Source organism: Amblyomma maculatum, chromosome 2 (genome assembly GCF_055883805.1).
Source record: "Amblyomma maculatum isolate TAMU_Amacu chromosome 2, ASM5588380v1, whole genome shotgun sequence".
Taxonomy (NCBI): domain Eukaryota; kingdom Metazoa; phylum Arthropoda; class Arachnida; order Ixodida; family Ixodidae; genus Amblyomma; species Amblyomma maculatum.
The window spans coordinates 115,298,273-115,321,135 of record NC_139345.1 but is presented as its reverse complement, the minus strand read 5'-3'; the positions used below and the strand labels follow the sequence as shown (position 1 = coordinate 115,321,135).

The following is a 22,863-nucleotide window of genomic DNA, read 5'->3' as shown; positions in this document are numbered from 1 at the left end:
GAGCCAAACTATAATTTAAGAAATTGGAGAGATGTCTATATGTTACTGTATACTGCGAAGCTAATTAGCTTTCCAATTTTCAATATTTATGCACATATACTGTTAAGTGATGAGTGCAACTCTGCTCAAGAGATAATACTGTTAAGTGATGAGTGCAACTCTGCTCAAGAGATAAGAATAAGGTGGATGATACATTTGTGCCCTGTTGAGACACATATTGTGAACAACGTTCTTGAGAACCAAACTTTCCCAGTAAAAAAAAAAAATGGCCGACTCCAATTGGCTTAAGCAATAAGAATCAACTGGAACCAACTGGAAAAATCTTCTAATTGGTTAGGATTGAGTCAGAGGAGAAACCAATAGTACTAGTGGACTTGTCTATTGAAATGAATTGGACCCTCTGGGACCAATTGAGAAATTGCTGCCTCCAATTGGTTACTTTGAATCAAGATTGAAATCAATTGGGCCCATCCAGACTAACTATTGGATTCAATATGGCTTCCAACTAGTTCTGATGGTACAGAAAAGTGTACAGTACACTCCAATGTTAAACGAAACATGAGACCACGTGTCTTCCAGGCTTTACAAAGCTTTCACGAGGGAACCAGTGGCAAATGATCGCAAAAGGTGCACGCGCAGTAAGCACCTTTCTGAGCGTGCACACGATGCTGGCCATTCTCGCCAGTTGTCCACGGCAGTGCTTTGCAAAGTGTTTAATTGGGCTATGCGACTGCACATTCCAACAGACCGTACTGTACAATTAGTATGCATTGGTCGCCTGATTGGACAAATATTGTTTCCAACTGCTTCCAATTAGAATAGTTACTCTAATTTTACAGTCTAAATAGGCTGTGCATTGGACATATCAGCCGATTGGTAGGTGCTATTACAATCGGGCACTCGATTTGGTCAGTCTATGCCAACTAGCGAGCTCAGTCGTTCTTACCAATTGGTCTGAATTGCAACTCGTATACCCGTATAAAAATATTTCCATATTTGAAAAACAGTGAAACTAATGTAACTATAGTAAGTGGCATCAGAATGTTTATCTGCTGAACTATGCATAGATCAATCGCATTTTTTATGCAGTCGTAATTAAATAACCACGATGAACTAACAAGGACCACTAAGACCATCATTAGAATATAATATTTGTGGAGCACATAAGTGCGATCAAAAGTGTGTCCTGTTGGATATGTGTTCGACATTTGTTAGCAATTTTTTATTATAAGTGTTCCATGAATCTGCTGCATAAATGTCTTGACTTGGCTTCTATAAAAGTGGGTAGGTGTCATAATTTCAATTTCTAAATTTGTAAATATGTTTGCACATTAATACAGTCCTCACAATCATTTCTTTTTCTTTCGCATGGATGTGAATTTTGCACAATATATAGTGGTACAGTTTGTGAATGTCTCCTGAATGGAATAATTGAAATTGAAATAATCAAAATTGGGCCAATTGTGTACTAATTTAGTGTCTGAAATTGTCCAGTTGGTACACACCAATTCAAGATTTTCCCACTGGAGTCAACAGTTTCTTTTATACTTTGTTTTCACAATACAGTTTATCTCAGGTGTGTCAAATTTGAAAGTGAATGCAAAATAGTTCAAATATTTTCTGGTAACAGATAGGCAAAAGTTGTCTTCGGTCAGCCAGGTTCACTTCAGGTTCACTTCATGGCATCACAACCAGTACAATGAATACACTGGTTGTCAGTTTTGTACGTCAGAACAGAGGTCAACCTCAACCACACACCATGTTCACCCCTTCATGCAGTTTTCACAGCACTAGTGATGCCAGCCAGTTTCCAAGACCATGCAGGTGACTGGCCTCTGCTCTCTGAAGGCGATCGCACGAGCACTATAAGGAGAAGTGTCACCAGCAGGGTTGCAGTGCCATTTTGATATATTGAATGTTTTGCTGAATGGGACATAAATAAATGTGAACGCTGCTACTGCTGTGCATAGAATTTTCAAGGAGATAATTCTTACAGTTCGATATGAGCAGTAATTTGATATATCCAGGATAAACTGTTTTTAAGCCAATTCTCAATGGAAACTCAGTCTGGACAAATGGATGCAGGGTGGAAATGCATAATACCATCAAAGCCCCGTGTATTTTTGCACTGTTAATGTGGAATGCAATGTGTCAAATCTAGACTCTCCAAAATGCATCTTTGTTTTCTGTATACCGAGTGCAAGGCACCAAGGCAGTACAAAAGTGGAAATGCCTGAATGATAGCCTTTTCTTCCTCTGACTTTATGCTTTACAGTGCCAAGGAGCCCAGTCGATGTGCCCTGCAATTTCCTAGCCTGCATGAATGGCAGTGACAAAAGTTTTGCACAACCTGAGCAATGTTTAAATCTCTATTGAGCAGCTTTCAGCCGACTGAGTAGGATTAAACCCCAGAAACTCCTGGGGTGTGAACTGTCGTAGTTCAAGATACTTCTTCCCATGCCATTATTCATTTCATTCACCACTACATGAATCAAACTGCACCATGTTATAACCTTTTGTGAGCGGGACGCATTTATCCCACGAACTTACAGAGCCGGCAACAGAAAATGATGCACCTATATGTGTCATATTTTTGCATGGTGAATAACTATCGAACCAGTCAGTGTAATTTTATCTTTCCCTAATAAGCCTCCTCGGTGTTCTGTGTATATTTACAAGTAGAATGTGTACAGTTCAACATGAATCGTCTCGGAGCAAATAAATTTGAAAAACTGTTCAGCATTTAAGCTCTTTGCATCAGTCAGTTTTAAACAAGAGCAGAATATATTGGTGTCAGGCTTTTACCCAGCACATAATACTTTTGTCTGCACACTGCCTTACTTTGGTTTGGTTTGTTGGGTGTAACGTCTCAAAGCGGCTCAGGCTATGAGAGACGCCATAGTGGAGGGCTCCGGAAATTTCAACCATCTATGGTTCTTTAACGTCCACTGACATCGCACAGTACACGGGCACTTAGCTTTTCGCCTCCATCGAAAAGTGGCCGCCAAGGCTGGGATTCGTTCCCGCATCCTTGGGCACAGTAGTCGAGCGCCTTACCACTGCACCACCCCGGCGGTGCCCTGCTTTGTTTCCGTCTGTTAGCTACTGTAAGGAAATAAAATACTTTCATAACATTAGCTACGAAAGATCTGCGACCCACAATCCTCCATCCTAGGTGTTGGATTTTATGGCGCATAAGCAGCAAAGGGGACTGTCATGTATGAAGCATACTTCAACTGGAAAACAAGCTACACACAAAATGGAAGACGGCGGCAGAGGCTGGTAACTGCTACCAAAAGAGGCACAGCATCTGTCTGTTTGAGAAAGCAAAGCAGAAAGAAAGAATGCTCACTGCGACAACATTTGTAATACAGGAAGCAAAGCACCAAAAAATTACTGGCGATTTAGTGCGCTTAGCCCAAATTAGAATTTCGTGTGCTAGCACTTCATTTTTGTGTTACACAAACTAATTAGCATCCAGTTGTAATCAACGACATTATGTGAACGATCCCCTAACGAAGATACAAAGCCTTGCCTTATTCAAGCTGTACAAATGTGCCTGCATGGCCTATGTGTGCCTGACTCGGGATTGAAGGGTCTCCTGGTTTCAATTTCCCCCTCCCAATTCAGACATGACAGGTGGTCTTGTGACGTCATGAACACTGCCGACAAAGACAAAAGCGTCGCACAAGCATTGCTTCTGCATGAGCCTCAAGGCTACAGGCATCACACAGTGCCTAAAAGGCCGAATTAAAGATCTAGTGCTAGTCCGCTAAAAAAGGCAGTGGCAAGCCATGCACACTAAACCCTGACACTAGAGATTTTGTTCTAACTGTTCACAGTGAATGATTAACTTCTTTGTGTGCTATACAGTCGCTCAAAAAAGAGAAAGTTCTAGCATGTGCAGAACATTATCTTAAATAAACAACAATCCATTAAGAGCACGTCACACTAGACACGAAATGTAGTTAAAATTCAAAATTGTAAGGCACCTCAAGTAAAAGAAAGTGCACTCGTGCCTCCTAGTGACAGGACACTTTCTGTCACATGCTGCCGACCTATAGCCCTCGTTCCTAATCAACCTTGTGAGTTCTACGACTACATGCTCAAATGCACTGGTCACTTCTTTTTTTCTTTTCTGTTACCAGGCACATACCCAGACAATACACATACATATTTGTTGTGACCATGTTACAGTCCCCACTACATCAGCCGTTACAAACAGCCTTGCTCACTTCGCCGCATTATTAGGAGATCTGGAGCCTCACACCCTTCAAACAATAAGTGGATGATTTGGTAGCCATCATACTGTACTCAACTCCAGCTTCAACCCATCCACTACAACCAGAGGACTGGGCCTATGATGAGAGATAAAGTTGTTTCTTGATTTCCCAAAGACTGTCGCTTAGTAAAAGGATGCTAGAGTCCTTCCCCTGGCCATTTCAGGTAACCCAAAAAGAGATGTGGCCAACACACACTGCCTCTACACCGATGCGAACAGCGCCTGCAAAAAGAAAACAGAATGAACAAGGCTGTGCTTGTTGATAAAGTAGCAGTGAATTAGCAGGCAAATGCCACTTAAGTGGAACGATACTGTAGTGGTGCCACAACTGCGAACACAAGAAATTAAAATAGGCTTTTTTATACCGGCAAGAGGGTCACCTATCGTGTATAGACAAGATGGCAGTGGTTTTTATCTGCATTATCTATTTAGTGTAATGACAAGAAGTGCATTGTCAACATCACATTACCAAATGTGCTGCAACAACCCAAAGTGCCTCCCCATTCATCACATCTAGCACAAAGTTTTTGGACAAAGATTATTTGTCAACACTGACAGCAGTCATTTAGCTTGGCAATTGTAACAATTTTCCTTGCTCCATTCTTTTTTTTTCCCAGTGTTGGCAGCTACGACAAGCACCATGACGTGCTAAACAACACAGCACTTGCCAGCTCTAATATCCAAGGCAGAACTTCAACAATGCAAGGAAACCGAAGAATCTCAATAAGAATTTAAGCAACAAAATATCTCTCATTATTCAAGAAATGAAGAGCTTATTTGAAAGATTTTAAACAAAGTAGAAATTGTAACTCAATGCTAATGGCTATTCAGAACAAGAATTTTTCAGCGCACTTCAAGAAGCAAGAGTTACCCTGGATAAGCTAGCTTCCATGGGGGAACACATTGAAAGGGGTTAAGAAGTCTTTGCCTTGTACTGCTCTTCTTCTGTGAAAAAAAATTAAAAAAAATAAATGCTTGCTTTATTTTTACAGACCTTATACTCCAAAACTCGGTTGGCATCCTTACCATGTTTTCATGCCTCTCAATCAATGTAGGGTCACCCCATCTTGCCTAGCTTAAAGACAAGCAGAAGAGAACCAAAGTAATATAGTTGTAAACTCTACAGGCGACGTTCACTAGCCTTAACTTAGCAGACTGTTGCCTAACTGCTTGTTTGTCAGCATATAGCTTAAGACGCCACATGTAAAGCGACTGTGCTGGGATAAAATCGCAACCACTGCAATTAAACAACCAGTGCTTGTTTGCAGCATGCCCAGAGTGCACAAGTAATCCAGTAGGCAAAAAGTTTATTGAAACATTTTTATTCAAATGTGCCTTTACATAATAACAAAGATAATTGCACTTCTTCCAGAGAACTATATAATGTACAGAAATGGGCACTGTGGATAGTATATACAGCAAAAAAACAATTGCTTATGTTATATGTAGCACTATTAAACGCTCTACAAAACACTTTTCCAAGTGCGGTGAAAATGAAAAAAAAAAAAAGAAATGCAGAGAGAAAGCCTCGCCTTGATTAGCATGAATAAACTACATAGCAGCCCAGTGCTTCAAAACACCTCAATAACTGCTTCATCTCTTTTAAAGGAGCATGAATGCAAAGTTGAAGTCGCTACAGATGCTGCCCGATAATAATAAAAACATCACCAGCTGCTAAATATGCTACTTTAAACAAATCCCCACATGACTGGTTGAGCCAGTGCCTTGGAACGATCAGGTCCTCACTTGGTACACTGCTAGAGGTGTCGGTGGAAAAAGAACTATTACAACAGATTAAAGAGCACGACAGACACGCACTTAACTGCGAAGGGGTCGCTGAAGAATGCACGTACGGCTTTTTTAAGTGCACGCATTCCATTCTTTTGGACCATACTGTGGGCTCCGTGGACAGGAATGAAGTGCGTTACCAAAACTTACATAAAATTTAGCATGACAGCACAGATTCAGAAATTGCATAGCCAGGCTGGGCCAAGGCTGCTAGGCTCCAATGCTGCCATGATAAACAGAGAGGTCTCAGCATACTAAGCTTGCAAATCCAAGCAAAAGTATTGCCTCGTACATTAGAAGAAATCTAAGCAGGGGTTCGAGGAAGAGTGGCAATGCCACAGCCTGTGGCTTAACGGAAGCATTTGTCAATGCTGCTGTACACCCTATTTCTACTAACAACAGTCAGCCGCTTTTTCCGCGCTAAGCCCTGCAGCTTGTAAGCACGCAGCATTTGCACTTGGTGGAGAGAACTAGAAGACAGAAATGGTCGTAGCAGCAACTGTGGAGGTGGAATGAGGCAGGGAGGGTACTGGCAGAAGAGAGGAAAAGCCGGCCAACGGCCTCGCTTGAGCCATCCCGTAGCTGTCTCGTGCTGGCTGCTCTTCACTTCCTTTGCCGTATGTCCTGGCCTTCCTTCTGATCCGACAGGTTTTTGCTACGAGAGGAAGAAAGACGAGAGGGCACTTGACGACCGAGTACATGCATTCTCCTTCAATGGTTCCCTGAACTTTGAGTGGAAACAGTGTTTTGCAATTGACTCCCAATAATTCAGCCTTGAAAGGGGTAGTGATTTTGTTTAAATTCTGTGAGGACATGAATTAAGGAAGTTTAATAACATGAACCTTAGAAAATAGTGACAGTTCAAATAGACTGGCTGCTGCAATCGCTTGCAATAATGCTAGTCTATTGTATAAATATGTGGAAGTTAACAGTAACGCATACAGTCGAAGCTATGGCACTAAACATGCGGGAAATGTGAACTGCTACCAACTGCCTAGTGCACTTAATCCACGCACATAGTCAAAGGTACCGCACTAAAAGATTATGGGGACACTTAAACTCTGCCATTAAGGGTATTATGTGATTGAGTACTCCACACATGGATGATGTTATTACGGTTCTTTATTATTATTTTTTATTATTATTTTTTTTTTGTTCTCCTACAGCTTGCCAGGCGATGACGCAACCACTAAGCTCGGATGCTGTGTCTCGAAACTTGCTGCACCACAGTGTGTGTTCGCTGTTTGCATTCAACAGAACCCCAGGGGATGCCACCGTTAAAATGCAATAGCGTTTTACACACATGATCGATGTCTTTACTTAACTCCTTTGTTTAATTTTTTTGCTTCCTTTTTGATTAATTTATCAGTTATACTCCAAATTATCTTAATTAGCATCATAGAGCATTGGCTTTTTTTTCTGAGCATTTTGACACTTATGATCCTACTTTTCCAGGTTCATTTTTAATTACTTTAATTGAACAAATAATGCTCTCAAATTTCTCAATTAGCACAATTAAGCATTGACTTTCCATTCTGAGCATTTTGACACCTTTGAACCACATTTTTCTAAATGTTTTCTTTTTTTTTCATTTCCTTAATTCATCAATAAATTAATAATGACTTCATTAACTTGTCATTGCCTATCACACAGATAAATAATCAATCACTAGAACTGTCAATTACTGCAATACTTTTTTTTTAACACAGCCCTCGGTCATTTCCGAAACGCAGTCCTTAGAACTACAACTACGACGCTGACGGCTTTTTAGCTGAATGAGCTGTAAAAGCTACCGCTTGAGAAGCAGGCAATAAGGCCTGCTACAGCTGCCTAGTACACTATACCAACAATAACCCTTTAAAAGCAGCTTCACTAAGCTTTTGATTTATTTGAGTGTTATTCAGTAACTGCCCATCAAAAATTGCGCTCTTTTTGTGATAGTGTGACATATCCTACAAAATTACTGTTTATGCAACGTCGACAGTGGCAATACTTGTGGCACCGAAGCTACTATTAAGTAGCAGTTTGGTAAATATTCAATGTTCTCAGGACCCTGAATGCACAGTATGAAAGTTTACAGGACATTAGCAAGCAAATCAGTGCAACAAACAAACCTTTTTTTTTTTCAAAATAATGACTAGCACACTGTTATTATTATAACTGTTTTCTGCATGCATCAGGCATGATGAAATAAGTCGGCAGATGTGACTGTCTCCTCATTCTCAGTCCTTCTAGAACCGATTCTTGGGATCATAACTGCTTGGGATCATCTAAGCAACAGCTTAACGCTCACACAAAAAATACTTATAAAAAAACAACAACTATGTGACCTATTTCCAGATGCCTGATGTTATCCGCAAATTCTAAACAAAGCTTTTAATCTAACACATGCTAATGCCTGCTAAAGAAAAACAAAACAAGGAAACAAAATTTAATGACTGCAGCTTAATTAAATCAATTAAGACAGTAAGTGAAAAGGCACTGCAAGGCTGCAAAGATGCACATGGTGCAAACAGCACCCTAGCCTTGCAGAGGTAATAAGCACTTACTTTTCGGGGTTCTGGTCAGTATCAGACTCCTCAAAGTCAGGCTTGACACGCTTCTTCTCGTAGATGAAGATGATGGCGCACAAAATGGCCACCTCGACACAGATACCCAAGAAGGGCCACAAGGCAGCCAGCTTGTCTGTATGGAAAAGTCAGCAGAGCATGACATCAGCTGCTGCATGATCAATCAAACTCTAGTAACAAGCTCCAAGGTTCTGTTTAGTCTCGGCCATGTTCTCACTGCGGTCACAACAGACGCATTGCATGTGGCCGTTATGTTAACATTACATATTACAACACGCACAGTTTAGGCTGACACGCCTAGATACTACCTCAATCCAGCGTTTCAAGGTGCAAAGATACATAAGAATGTTTTGTTTTCTTTACTAGCACAAGCATGCCCTGTCTTTCAATACTGCATGAATGCCAGAAGGTAGGGTCTTTTTTTTTTCTTCAAGAAAGCAAAACACGGCCTTCCACACAATGATGAAGCTGCAGCTGCTGGCACTGAAACAACATACTCACCCTTGACTCGAACCAATACTGTCATGGTCTCATTGCTGATGCCATTGGTGGCAACACAGGTGTACTGAGCCCTGTCATCGAAGTTCAGGTTCTGAATCACCAGTTTTGCATCACTGACGTTGTTGAGTGGCTCCAGAGAGATGCGTGGATCCGAAATGTTCAGAGGCTCATCATCTGCAATAGAAATGCGGTTGTACAGATTCCTATCAAGAAGGAAGGTAAAGGATGCGCTCGCAGAAAACAAGAAATAAAATATTAAGCATACATTATGAGATACTGCAGTATACCTGAATGAGAAAATGCTCAAAGCAATTATCTCAGAATGAAGCAACAAGCCATTACCTTGCAGATATTAGTTTTTAACCCACCTATGATTCTTCCGTATGGGACAAAAAAAAAAAAAAAAAAAAAAAAAAAAGACTAATGAGTTCTGTAACAGCGGTACCTAGGCTAGCAGAAATAAAAGGAAGCCTAACCCTCTGCAATGTAAGATGTATGTAGCCTGCTTGTAAACATGTGGTCAAAATTGTAGAAGCTACCTTATTTGTAAGCAAAACTATTTTCTCACTTTGTCCAGATGCGTGCACGAAAAGAAAGACATTCCCTCACCTTTGAACCAGGTAACTGTAGGAATTGGAACGCCAAATGCTTTGCACGACAAGGTGAGCGGGTCTCCTTCCACCTGGTTCTTCGAAATTTCAGACACTTCGATAGATACATTGGCTAGAAAGAAAAGGGCAGAACTCAACATTACAACTCTGGCAAAAATTATGATCCAGCAGATGGAGCAATAGTCTTGAACAATAAGCCGGGCTGTAAAGAAATGGTATGACCACTGTGAACCATTCCAGAAAACAATAACGACATGCAATGCCTCACAGCAATTGCAATAGTTTACTTTGGGAGACTTTGGTTTGGTTTTCGTTTAAGGGGTTTAACGTCCCAGAACAACTCGGGCTATAAGAGACGCCACAGTGAACGGCTCCGGAAATTTTGACCACCTAGGGCTCTTTAGCGCGCACTGACATCGCACAGCACACAGGCGCCATGCTTTTCGCTTCCATCGAAAAGCGGCCGCCGTTACCGGGATTGGATCCCGCATCTTTGGGCACAATAGCCGTGTGCCTTAACCACTTCACCACCACGACAGGGCTTACTTTGGAAGAGAGCAAATAAATATATCACCAAAGTTCGACGGTAGCATGGTGCAAAGTAGCTCAGTGCGAGATAAACAAAGTGCTTTACTGACTCAGAAACCATTCCGGGAGGAATAGTACGGGGATGGATGAACGATACAGAAAAAGAGAACAAGGAAAGGAATGCACTCCTTATGTCTCAATTGTTCATTCCTGCGCTGTTCCACCAAAAATGAACTGCTAGCTGACTTGAGATTTCAGCAGAAGCACTATTAAACCAAAATAATCATGAAAAATAAAAACTCTAAATATGCCAGAAAGCACTACAGGGCTGCAACTGAACACAAACATCACTCACAAAAGAGAAAATTTTCCTCCTTTCTGAATTCAACTATAATTCTTGTTCCTACTGAAAAAGCTAGATCAAGTGTACAGTTTCTAACTGGTCGCAAAGCAAAGTAAGGGTTTTTTAATCTTGTCTATAATACATCCATGTGTTTCAAATTTATTCATCGAGCGTTAAATGCCACTGTTACCAAACAACATTTTCTGTTCTAGCAGTCCTTCACAATGAAAACAGGAAGAGTGACAAACTTCACACAAGCACCGGGTTGTAGCGGCGCAAACATTTTGCACGCACTATGCATCAGTAATATTGGGAGGAGCACCAAGATTGCATTTTGGTGCAAGTCTCAAATCACAAATGCTGTTTCGTGCTCAAAGAAATGCTGCTTGCATAAGCAGCCTCAACTGCAACTGGCACAACAACAAAGAAAAAAAAAAAAAAAAAAAAGCACCTCATGCTTGTCTTAGCCCGATACAAACTGGAGCTCTAAAAGTTCCAATTATTAGCACACACGGGGTGCCAGCTCTCAGAGTTGTAGTTGGTCCTGTTCAAAAGCTTGATTAAAACACAGAATACGCAACTATGCAAATAGCACCGAAATTCACTTACTCTGCACAACAATAGTTGCATTCTCTCCACCGAAGTCGCATGTGTACTTGCCAGCATCCTCATAGGTAGTTCTGTGGATTTCAAGGACGTTAGAGTCGATCCTGTACTTTTCGTCGTCCTTGGGCAAATCTTTATCATCCTTAGACCTGCAGAAAAGCATTGTCATTCACGATTTGGAATGTTTAAATGCCAAAAAAAGAAGACTGGATTTTAACAACATATACTAATACCACAGAACCAGCTTTGATTAAAATGTTGACCAGTGAAAGCAATGTGTATGAACGGTGCTATTCACTCTTTCAAACATTATGTGTGCAGTGTGTCCAGAGAAAGTTTCCAACTTTTATTGTCACACTGGTACCAGAAATGCCACTTCATTATTTTCTATTCCTAAATATTGTATTGTATTGTAATGGGTTTAATGACGCATAAGCGGCTCAGGCTATCATGCGCCAGGCACAAGGTTGTATCTTGAGTTTAGTGGAGTATATGTATTTATTCTACAGTTTCTTTAAAACATTTGCTTCCTTTAGAAAGCTAAAGAGGCATGACAGATCAACAAGACCATTTTCACCTAAAATCAATGCTGGATCGAACGGAATGTGCTCATTGTAAATTCAAGTAAAATACTTTTTTCTTTGTTTCAAGTCTTGTGCACAAAAATAACCGTAATCCAGACAAGACAGTACAACAGAGTGATAAATGCACCAAAAGGCATGTTCTATCAGACCCTCAGAGTTTTCTTGAAAGAACCTTGAGTATATGGTAGCTTTAAAAGTATTGATATGAGACAAAACTGAGTTTTCTTTCAAGTTATCCCCAAGAATTTGTGCTCATTTTTAACTGGTAATTCGGTCTCGTTTAGGTGCAGAATGGGGTCAGTTTGTATTTCACGTCTGAGTGAAAACACAACTACCACTGTTTTCTGTGGAAAAAATTGAAATCCATTTTTGTCTGCCCACATCACTAGTTTATTAATTGTTAGCTGTACTTGCCTCTAACACTTTGAAGCTATTTGAAGATTTTTGACATAGACCGAGTACGTAAGAGATTTTGGTATTACTCTGGAAATGGAAATAATTTTTACTACAAAGTGTTGTGCTTAAAATGCATCCCTACGGAACACCATTTTCTTGGGTAAAGGTTTTTGACAGTGTAGTACCAAGACGCACCTAACATGTATGTTTGGATAAAAAATCATTCTGAACTTTCAGCATTCGGCCACGGATCCTTAAGGCTATTAGGTTGTGTAGAATCCCGAACCTCCAGGTTGTGTCGTAAGCTTTGTCTAGGTCAAAGAAAACGGTAAGGCAGCATTGCTTGTGTATAAAAGCCTCTCTGACTGAGTTTTCGAGGCGAACCAGATTGCCTGTTGTTGAACATGTTTTTCTAAAACTGCACTGGTTGATGTCCAAAAGTTCACAAGGTTCAAGAGTAAACAATCTGATATTAAGAATGCTTTCAAAAGATTTGGCTAGACAGCTGGTGAGGGCAGTGGGCCTATAACTGCTTGGGCATGTTGGTGGTTTTCATGGTTTTAGGAATGGTACAATTATTGTCTTCTTCCAAGCCTCTGGGTGTATTCCGCCAATCCATATTTTGTTAAAAAATTTCAGAAGGGCTTCTTTTGAACATTCGGATAGATTGGAGAGCATTTTATAGTGTATTCGGTCAAGACCAGGTGCAGTTGCTTACCTGCAGATAAAACACTTTTTAATTCCTGGATTGTAACTAGGTTATTGTACTCTCGTCTTGGCTTCCGCTTGTTGGAAGTTTTTGTTTCTCAGCTGTTGTTTTGTGCTTTAAGAAAGATTCAGTGTAAAGTCAGGAACTTGAAATTGTGGAGAAATGTTTCCCTAATATATTAGCTTGCTCCTTTATACTGGTTTGTAAACCTGAGGCTGTCAGAAAGGGAAGAGTGAAGGGAGAGTAGGTGCCATTTAGCTTATGTACCTGCTCCCACATTTTTTGGATGTGACTGAACTATTTATATGTAATCTTGCCAGGATGTTTTTTCAGCGCTGTGACAGATATGCCAAGCTTTAGCTCTGGCCTTTTTAAAAAGTGTTAGATTCTCGTATGTTGGGTATCTACGAAAGACGTCCCATGCCTTATTTTGTGCTTTCTTTGCTTTCCTGTATACTTGTGTGTAGTCCCGGCCATAATAATACGGAGCACGCCTAGGCGATAAAATATTTTACCACGCATAACTAAGTATTTACAAGGAAGTACCACACACATATGTAAGCACATGCTAGTCATGCGCTCGCGCATGGATTCGAGTGACAAATTTATCCTCTCTAAAAAAGGAGTTAGAAAACTTCAAACACCAGAGGTGTGCTCCGTAATATTGTGGCCGCACCTGAACCAATATTTGTTATTCTTTCTTACCATTCCCGAACTCTGAGGAATGGCAAGATGAGTGGCAGCAAGAATACAGGATGTAAATCTATCATTGAGATCGTCCATACTGAGGCTATCTGAAAGTATTTCCTCCAAACGAGCTTCTGATTTAAACAGCGGCCGATCAGCCCGGTGCAATTTCCAGTGGCGTGGTTTGGTAGAGATGATTGTTGGGGAGGACAAAAGGCTAACAACCACAGGCAGGTGATCACTCCCATGAGGGTTGTCTAGAACATCTCATTTAACATCGCCAAAGATGGAGGGTGACCGGAACGATAAATTTAAACAGCTCATTCTTCCGGAGCTTGGTGAGCAGTACGTTTTCTTTCCAGTGTTTAGAAGGCAGATGTTGTTACATAAAATAAAATCTTCTAAAATACAACCTCTAGTATTGGTTACTTCACTTCCCCAGAGTAAATGATTGGGCATTAAAATCACAGACTATGAGATACGGTTCTGGAAGCTGTCGAAGAAGTTATTCCAAGTCAGCAAGGGTTATGGTTAAATGTGGTGGCAGATATAAAGAGCCTTCGAATTTTGTTTTTAGGCTGATTTCACTAGTTGCAACATCACTCCTGACTACAATAGCAACGCCTCCAGAGAGCCTACCTGACTGCTCTCGGATGCACCGAAAGACTATAGTTATTCATAACACCTTTTTGTTGGGATCCCAAGTTTGCCTCCTGTACATAATGATACTGGATAAAATGAGTCTAGAAGGTCTTTTATGTCACTGTAGTTTTTGCGACAGTTCCAATGAATAAGGAATGCCATGTTTAACAAGTTATGGTGATTTGATTAAAAACTCAGGTTCGTGGTTTGTCCGGTCCAGCTATTAAGTTTTTTCTCTCTTTTTTTTTTTAGTTCGAGAGAGCTATTCCGCCTCTACAGCAGTTGCGGAGGACGGGTTGTATCCATTGCCTGCTCAGATGCAACGGAGGTCTGCGAATGAGACGCGGATGTGTGGGTTTCTGGCTTCTCCTATTGGGGGGAAGCCGTGTGGGCAGCCGTCTGAGAGGCTGGCAGGCCCTATTTCTGTGATGGCAGGACAGCTCTTGCTGTTCCTGCCTGGAGCGGGGATGGTACTGGCCAAGACTGTGCCTGGGCAAAGGCCAGATCCTGTTGTGGTGCGCCGCACCCTCGCTCCACAACACTGGAGTAGTTTGGTTTAGCAGTGAACACGAAAGTGCCATGTGCAACAAGGTAACTATGTTAATCAGTGCTAGAAACACTGACAGATAGAAAGACAAACACACGTCCGTGTTTCTAGTGCTGTTTTAACACAATGTTCAACCAACTCTACCAACAAGCCACTTTGCTCAACAAAGTAACGCTGACGTGCCTCTTTACTTTTATTGACGTGACCATGAGTATGCAGCGTGTCTACCAGCACAGTTTGCGCGGTGTAGTGTGGCGTCACACTCATCGGATTTGTGACCATTTGAGGAACATTTGGCAGATGTTTGTTGGCCACAGCAGCTCTGGGAGCCATGACCAAATTTTTGGCAGTTGAAGCAACACCTAGGGTTCGGGATGTAGGGTCTATGTCTACTTTGATATAGCCTACTTCTATGGAGTCAGGTAGCTTGCTGGAGTTGAAGGTTAGGACATGTTTTGTCGGCACGTCTTAGTTGCCTTTTCAGATTTTGATCCTGTGCACTCCGATTACATTTTGTTTGGAAAGGCCTTCTAGTAATTCTTCTTCAATGAGAGACAAAAAGTCCTTCTCTGAGATCACACCTTGAACAGTGTTCAGCCATCTATGGGCAGTGATCGTTATTGGGATATCCCCAAATGTGACAAGTTTATGAAGATTTGTGTACTGGTCTCTGCTTTGGAGTTCAAGCAGGAGATCCCCACTGGCCAGTTTGTTTACTTTGTATCTAGGGCCTAGATGTTTGTCAGGGACTTTGAAACCAGAAAAGGTGAAATTATCCGGGCATGCTTTCCAGTGTTTTCACTGTGGATGACATGGTGCTTGGGGAAGATTTCTTGTTTCGGGGAAAAGAATTCAGCTGCTACATCGGTCCGCCTTTTTTTTTTTAAGGCGATCATTTGGTTTTGCAGAGGATGCCATAAAAAAGTATGCTGTTCGGCCACGGTGACAGCCGCCCACCACGGAGTCCAACAAGGGGACAGGATAGGAAATTGCGAACAAGTCCTGCCTCTGCCAGCTGCACACCATAACTATAACCTAATATGGGGCAACTAGGGGTAGTTACTCACCACAAGGTTAACCCTTGCCACAGGGAAGTAAGGAAAAACCAAGGAGAGAGTAGAGGACAGGAGAGTTGTAGGAAAGAAGATAGGAAAGTGAAAGATGGAGGGGAGGACAGGCAGAGGCAACAGCCGATTTCCCCTGAGTGGGTCAGCCCGAGGGTGTTGTCTATGGGAAGCGTAGGCCAAAGTGGTGTGTTGCCTCTGCCGAGGGGCCTTAAATGTCCAAACACTCGGCATGGGCTCAACCACCAGGATCCCCTTTTCCCCTAACATGGCGATGACACGTATGGCTAAGAGTGGGTGCTCGGGGTTCGTGGTGCCGCACAGTACCCACAAACATCTGCTTTAACAGATGCCTCCTGCGGGGCTATTCCTAAATATTTCTTGCCAACATGCGACCACCCACAACCTCTATTATATCACACAGGAGTACATGCTTGCCAAAACAAGGAGTTGGCAAGCTTGCTCAGAAAGCTATGCTACAGCACAATCAAATTCAATCCTGCTATAAGGACGTTTACATTAGATGGTCCACAAGATGGGCTTCCTGCATACATTACAAATGTCCATGCATCTCATCTGATGGCACACATTATGACACTGGCAGAATACAACCCTTTCTTACCACTTAACAATTTCCCTGGTTGGGTTGTCGGTATAGTTGCATGTCAATGTTAAAGTTCCTGACTTGGGATCAAGTATAATGCCTTTGCCTGGAATTTCCTCATTGGTCTGGACTGCGCTGTCTGCAAAACGAGCAAAACAGAGTAAGTCATGTAGGCAGCCACTGACAGTAACACAGCTCTCACATATCTAGAGCTACAAGCATTGCAGTTCTGAAAAAAATATGAGGCACAGTGAAGTACCGATTATTAAAATCCTGTCTCGAGGGGCTCCAGAAAGAAACTAGTCAATGTATATCAACTAGTCAATGTATACATACCATGGGGGTTGTAAGCAAATAATGCTGAATGTGGTAAAAGGAGGTGTTTTAAACATTAACATCTCTAGAAGAAACCGTAGGGGCACAAGAAAAATAAGAAAAGAATACTTTGCAAACATCACTGGCAGTGTCCTCTCCAAAGGTATGGACCACATGCTCAATGCGACTGCACCCAACCTGCTGCCGGCAGCCAAAACTGTTGAAGTGGTCGATGAGAACATGGAAACTGCAGTGCTGCTGAAGGGGCAATGACAACAATAACAACCACACAACCAAAAATGCCACAGAAAAAGGAAAATATAAACAAAAAAGAGACAAAGCAATAAACCAGCAAAATGAAGTGCGGCCCGGTGAGCACAAAGCATGCCGACAACCAAGGCTGGCCAACCCAACAAACGGGAGTAAACAACTACGGGCAGGCTCTCAGTGCGTATGCCGAGTGCAGGCTGGAAGGGGCCCTATGCCACTTTCGCCCGTGGGTGCACGCTGAAAAAAGGCAACGGGACGCAGGTTAACAGACCAGACCCCCACTGAGCCAGCGGATGAGGAGTGGGGGAAGAAGGGGGCCACCACAAGAGAAAACAAAAACAAGGCCCCAGCATTTCCCCCCCTCCCAATCGTTGTGGTGCACCGGTAAGACTGTAACAGCGCACCCCTCATGCACATTTCCTCAAAAGGGGAGGGTGGGCCCCAGGCGAGCAGCTCTCAAAGGAAGGCAGCAAATAAAGCAAGAAAACAAGCCGGCAGCAGGCTTGGAGTAGTCATGCAGTGCCAGAGACTGGAATCCCTGGTAAGAGTGCAGGAAGGGACACAGCCACAGTCAGACGGAAGAGCAGAGCCCCTCGAGTGAACAGTAGTACCCTGCAGACAAGCACGTGCAGTTTATGTCTGCTGGCTTTCAAACTTCTGCTGTCAGCAATCTTTCCTACTGCAAGCACACCATGCCCCTAATCGACCAGATTGTTTTTAATTTTTATTTCACTTCACAATTGCAGAGAGAGATCTGCATAGACACCATCACCAAAGGAGAAGACAAAGAGAGACTGATGACAAACAAAAAGAAAAGAAAGAATGAGAAGATGGAGAAGAAAGGAATTGGGAAGCCAAGGGCACAGTGACGTGCATGAGGTGAACGGATAAGGCACCCATGCCCAAAATTGAGATTGGGAAGGGAAATCCGGTTGAGGGTAGGCACACTGTAACAAGGACACCAGCGGGGCATGGGATGGGCTGCATGCGGAGGAAATGGGCTGAGGGGGCGCACTTTCCCACATTACCCGCCAGGCCTCTGTCACAGGGTTGTCACTCGTCTCTCGCCGTGTTTCTCACTACTACAGTATTTTTCTGCACGTGTACAGCAGAAATAAGAAATAACGAAAGGCTGTCTCTAACCTGCAAAACGTAAACAAGCAAGCAATAAACACAGCTAAAGTAATTAGCAAAAATGTGCTGCATGACAGCCTCCACATGCTTTGGCCGCAGCATTTACTATGATTCAAAGTTTACGAAGCACAGTAACAAACTACTCAAACACAGATAAAAGGCAGATTAGAGCCTGCACAGACATCGTGCCCAGCACAATATTAGACTACAGTACAAAGTACCTGGAGCATTTAAGCAAATGATATTCCTAAAATGGGGACAGTGGGAAAGATGGAAATGAGTGATTATTTGCCTGACACCTTTACATATGCTCCAAGTGGGCTACTCCTGGAAGAGAACTGATATTGCTCTCTTTTTAAGAACATTGCCAAACACTTCCCTGCTCCTCGTGACAGCCACCGTGACAGCCTGTGGGGCCTTACCAGCGACCACAACGATTCGATGGGCATGGGGGCTGAAGCTGCTGCACTTGTAGTGTCCCGCGTGGGAGAGGTGGGCCCTCTCAACTGAGAGCCGCATGAAGATGTGGCTGACAGAGCCATTGCTGGCGGGGAAGGGGTACTCCTGTTCCAGGTGGTAGCCCTGGCTCTGTGCCACGGGTACACCGTCCTTCAGCCACAGAGGCACATGAGTCATGGGCACCTTGCATGTGATGGCAAACTTGCCTCGCTCCCGAACCACCGTTGTGGCCATTGGAGGCTCACCACTGTTGGACTGAGGTGCTTCACTAGCTCCTGAAGAGAGGAGGGAGGAGGAGGAGGAAGCAAGGGCACGCTACTCTTGGTGCAGTCACTCCTGCGGCCCGAATTTCTCCCCATAAACAAAGGGTTCTGTAACTTCCATTGCTGGCCATGCTGCTCCACACATATTTAGTATGCAATGCGTCGCTACCTATGCATAAAGTTTCACTTAAGAGGCCCCTGAAATGGTACTTGTGGTAATAATGTTGAATGCGATAAAAGGAGGCGTTTTCAAAACTAACACCTTTGCAAAAAACCGTAGGGGCACAAAGAAAAAAAAAAAATTGTCATTACAGGTGGTCTTTATTTGAGCCAAATTTACAAGGTTTTGCATGAAGCCTACACTTTACCATGTAATTTTTAAAAAGTGTCCGTAACGACCACTCGCAACCAATTAATATGGCAACTACCTTGCGCTAAAACCTCCCTGATGACGTTATCGGGACTTGCTGGGTGTGCCCGCTCAATGGACGCTCCCAAGTGACATGGGCAGGGCGGAGTGCAGCGTCGTTACTTTGTTTTTTTCTTGCCTGCCAGCGTGAGCAGAGTTGGGGGTAGAGAAGCATCGTTTTCAATCACCAATATAATTGTTGTTAATGAAGCTAGCTTAAAATTTTTTTGCATTGCGGACAGGACTGATGGGGTACCTATATGCTCGTGCACATTTTTCAGTTTTAGTAAATAGTTTTTCATGGGCCCTTCAAGAGCTAGGAACAAACATTTTGGCAAAAGAAATGTGCATTAACATAGTGCAACAAAAGGCTGACTTTAAGTCCGAAATGTTTCGACAAACTAGGAGGGAAACGACAACAAGTGGCTAACGCTAAGCGAATACATGCAGCTAGTTTTGTTGTACTGACCACAAACAAATAAAAAGTCTAATAGCCCCCCCTCCCTTTAAAGAGACTGTCATTTAATGCCATAGTAGGAAAACTGTAAAGCTTATAATAATGTGCTTAAAATCATGAAGGAAGGAAAAAACTGAGGAGAGGCCGTGACGTCACTTTTCGCGACGCCGGCCCGCGACCGAAAAATGCTGTGGCGCCACACACACATGGGGCAGCTTTTTCCCTCGCACTCCTCCGACTGTGTGTCCTTCCCCGCCTGAGCGCTTCTCTGCGCCATCCGACGCCGACAGCCATGCTGCCCCATAGCAAGGCTGATGCTGTTGCTATTTGCCCCATATCTAGGCTAAAAACACTTCCGGCACGTTTTTGCAATGCATCTGCGATACATGGGGCCACTCCAGTTTTTTCCTTCCTCCATAGCTTCAAATACACATTTTAGGATGCCATATAACGTAATATTCTTAAGTAAAAAAAAAACCTACTCTACTTGTTCACTCTCTTTAATGGACTATTTACTCCTTTAAAACAGCTGTCGCATGAAAGGGTCCTTGCTTAATCATGAACATAAAAAGTGTAACGCAAAAGAAAAATGACTACCTGCTCCTTTTATTGCACCTCTTGGAAACACATGTCAAAGAGCAGAACTGGCTGGTGCAATCTAGACTTAGCCAGTTGAAGTGCCTTGACACGCTTATCAGTCATCTGAGCAACAAAGGTTTATAGCTGCAGATAGCTTGACTTTTTTTTTTACCTTAGAAAGCATACTCACTACTGCCTTAGAAAACACTAACTACCATAATGACACACGTGGCAAGTAGTATGCAAGAATGTTAGCTTCCTACTTGAGTAAATGGACTAGCACTTTCCACCTCAATGGCACAGTCAGTAAGTCAATGCATCCAACTACTTCTGCTGTAGAAAACCCAAGTCTCAAAACTGGCATACATCCTGTTTTGCACTGCAGCAATAAGACAACTGCTACAAAAAAAAAAAAAAAAAAAAAATGTAGGTGCTAATATGAGCATATAGCTTGAAAATATTCCTGGCACACGTTCCAGGTAAGTTTCGACCATTCGTAGAACTGGCTCCCCACAATGAAGTGATTACTGCACGAACCCCAGACGGCTATAAATCATTAAGTTCAAGGAAGGTATTTAGCTCTATGACCTGTACTAGAGGCCACCAACACTATGGAAAGAAACCTTATGCCAACATTAGCAATGGCGGCGCTAATAACTTTCATCAGCCATATATTTTTAAGGAATTCGCGAGCCTCCAGGCCGCGCAAGCTGCGCACTGGCGTGTGCATCCGTCGCAGCAGGTTGACGCACGCGCAGCTGTTTTTCTTTATTATTTTTTTTTTCATTTCGAGGTCTTTGGTATTGCACACTGCCTTCCACAAAGAGTACGGCCGCATTTTTTGTTTTTGCCGCTTACGAACGGTTCAACAGCAACGTATTCCAGGACAGGCCACTTTTTCTTTCTTCCTGTACCAGTTGCTATGCGCATTAAACTCCGATCACTGAACTCTGGTGTCCGTGCAGCGCGGCGCAAGTTATCGTCTAACATGCTTGTGGGGCGCCGCCTCTGCTGTTCGTGTCAGGGCCGCTACTTCGCTCTTTTCTACCGTTAGAATAATGCGTTTACCCCGTCTAGCGAGGTCAGTGACGATAAGCACAAGTGCTCGTTATCTGTAAGGTGGCCACTCGACTAAACAACCGGCGACGCTGATTTCTCCGTCTTTGTACGGGCTGCAGCCAGTGCCTTCTATTCGTAGCCTTCATTTTTGGCTAGGCGACCAGAATCAATACACGGCAATGTGAAAATAAAGGAGAAAAAAAGAGCGGATTTTTACGGAAAGATTTCAAGCAATCTTGTTTGTGTAATGCCTGCTAAGTTGGCTTCGCCGCAAATCGTTAAACGTCATGCGCAATAAAAAGTGCTACAGGCATGACGAAATCTGTCGAGGAAACAGGCAATGAATTCTCATATCAGACTTCACGTCGCCGAAAATATTACTGCTTCCGTCTCGAGCCGGCCCTCTGATCGGCGTCATGCCTCGTTCGTCCTTCAGACCTTGGCGCATTCACATCGAGGCCTTTTCACGCGTCGCCAAGGGAACCAGTCATTCAGCACAGCCAATCGGCAAGCCATGCAGTGTAGGGATCCTTGAACAAAATAGCCCTCACTTTGCATCCTGCTTTATTTCAACAGTTTACGCAAACCGCTATGAACAAAGTGTAAGGGCAATGAGCGCTTATTTAACTACGGCGTCGTAGCAGAGTTCGACGACGCTGATCGATGTAGACACGAAAACTTGTTAAATGCCAGTAAAGCTACACCTTGCAGAGTGCGCTAACCGCTGCATGAAACTGCAAAGCAAGTAGCAAAAGCACCGCCGAAAAGCGGAAACTACCGCCGTACCTGTGCGAGTGACGAAAAGGAGAAGAGCAACCGCTAACGTGTGGGGTCCCATGTCGACTCTGATGGACGAGCCTGGTGGCTGGCGGTGGGGCGCTCGTTAGTAGTTGTGGCGTCGCGACGACCGCCAAACCGGACCCAAACGGCTGAGTTCGAGTCACTCACAGAGCAGACCAAACCGACCGGACTATCAGCTGTCTCCGTCCGTCGACAACCACCGTAGAGGTACCTGCTGCCGCACTGCCCGTCGTATTGCCTCCCTCCTGATACTGGTGGCGCCGCGTTGCGAGCGTAGCAGACAATAGCATATTCTTCGCGGTACGAAAGGGGGCAAACTCGCGTGTAGTTACAAACATCGCCGCTATGTCACCGGTGCTAGCAAATTCAATGAAGAAGAATAGCGCTACTTGTAAACTCACACCGCCTTATTGTGGGTAAGCAGCGTTTCGTACTAAACGAAAAAATTGCCCTGCCGGAGCTTTTCCAAACGAAAAGCGATGCGCTAAAGTGACGCGTTGGGGGTCGTTTCAGTAGTTTTCTTGATAGTATGAGTAGAATCATTGTTTATATATGCCCAGGGCCGATGGCTGGCGAGGACGGTGGCCCCCTCGGGCCAAGGCGGCGGCACAAATGTACTGGCTAGAAGCCAGCTGCGGAAAAAAAAAAAAAAAAG

The 22,863-nt window shown here is 43.2% G+C and overlaps 1 protein-coding gene across 1 annotated transcript; it reads right to left on the bottom strand.

Moving 5' to 3' along the window:
• Positions 1-5,588: 5,588 nt before the first annotated feature.
• Positions 5,589-22,468, bottom strand: LOC146199621 (basigin-like). The gene is made up of 8 exons (XM_084595143.1): positions 22,194-22,468; positions 18,604-18,915; positions 16,481-16,601; positions 11,233-11,378; positions 9,751-9,864; positions 9,142-9,315; positions 8,620-8,755; positions 5,589-6,725 (listed from the first exon to the last, which is right to left on the bottom strand). Exons 1-8 carry the CDS (start codon positions 22,243-22,245, stop codon positions 6,674-6,676), a joined length of 1,107 nt encoding a protein of 368 aa, XP_084451269.1. The 5' UTR covers positions 22,246-22,468; the 3' UTR covers positions 5,589-6,673.
• Positions 22,469-22,863: the final 395 nt, after the last annotated feature.

Bases quoted from the DNA above. Each gene is read 5' to 3' on its own strand.
- LOC146199621 (XM_084595143.1), bottom strand. From the start codon at position 22,245: ATGGGACCCCACACGTTAGCGGTTGCTCTTCTCCTTTTCGTCACTCGC. The intron at 9,316-9,750 runs GTGAGGGAATGT...TTTCTATTGCAG, and splicing joins TACAGTTACCTGGTTCAAAG to ATGATGAGCCTCTGAACATT. The intron at 8,756-9,141 runs GTGAGTATGTTG...TTTTCCATACAG, and splicing joins AGTATTGGTTCGAGTCAAGG to ACAAGCTGGCTGCCTTGTGG.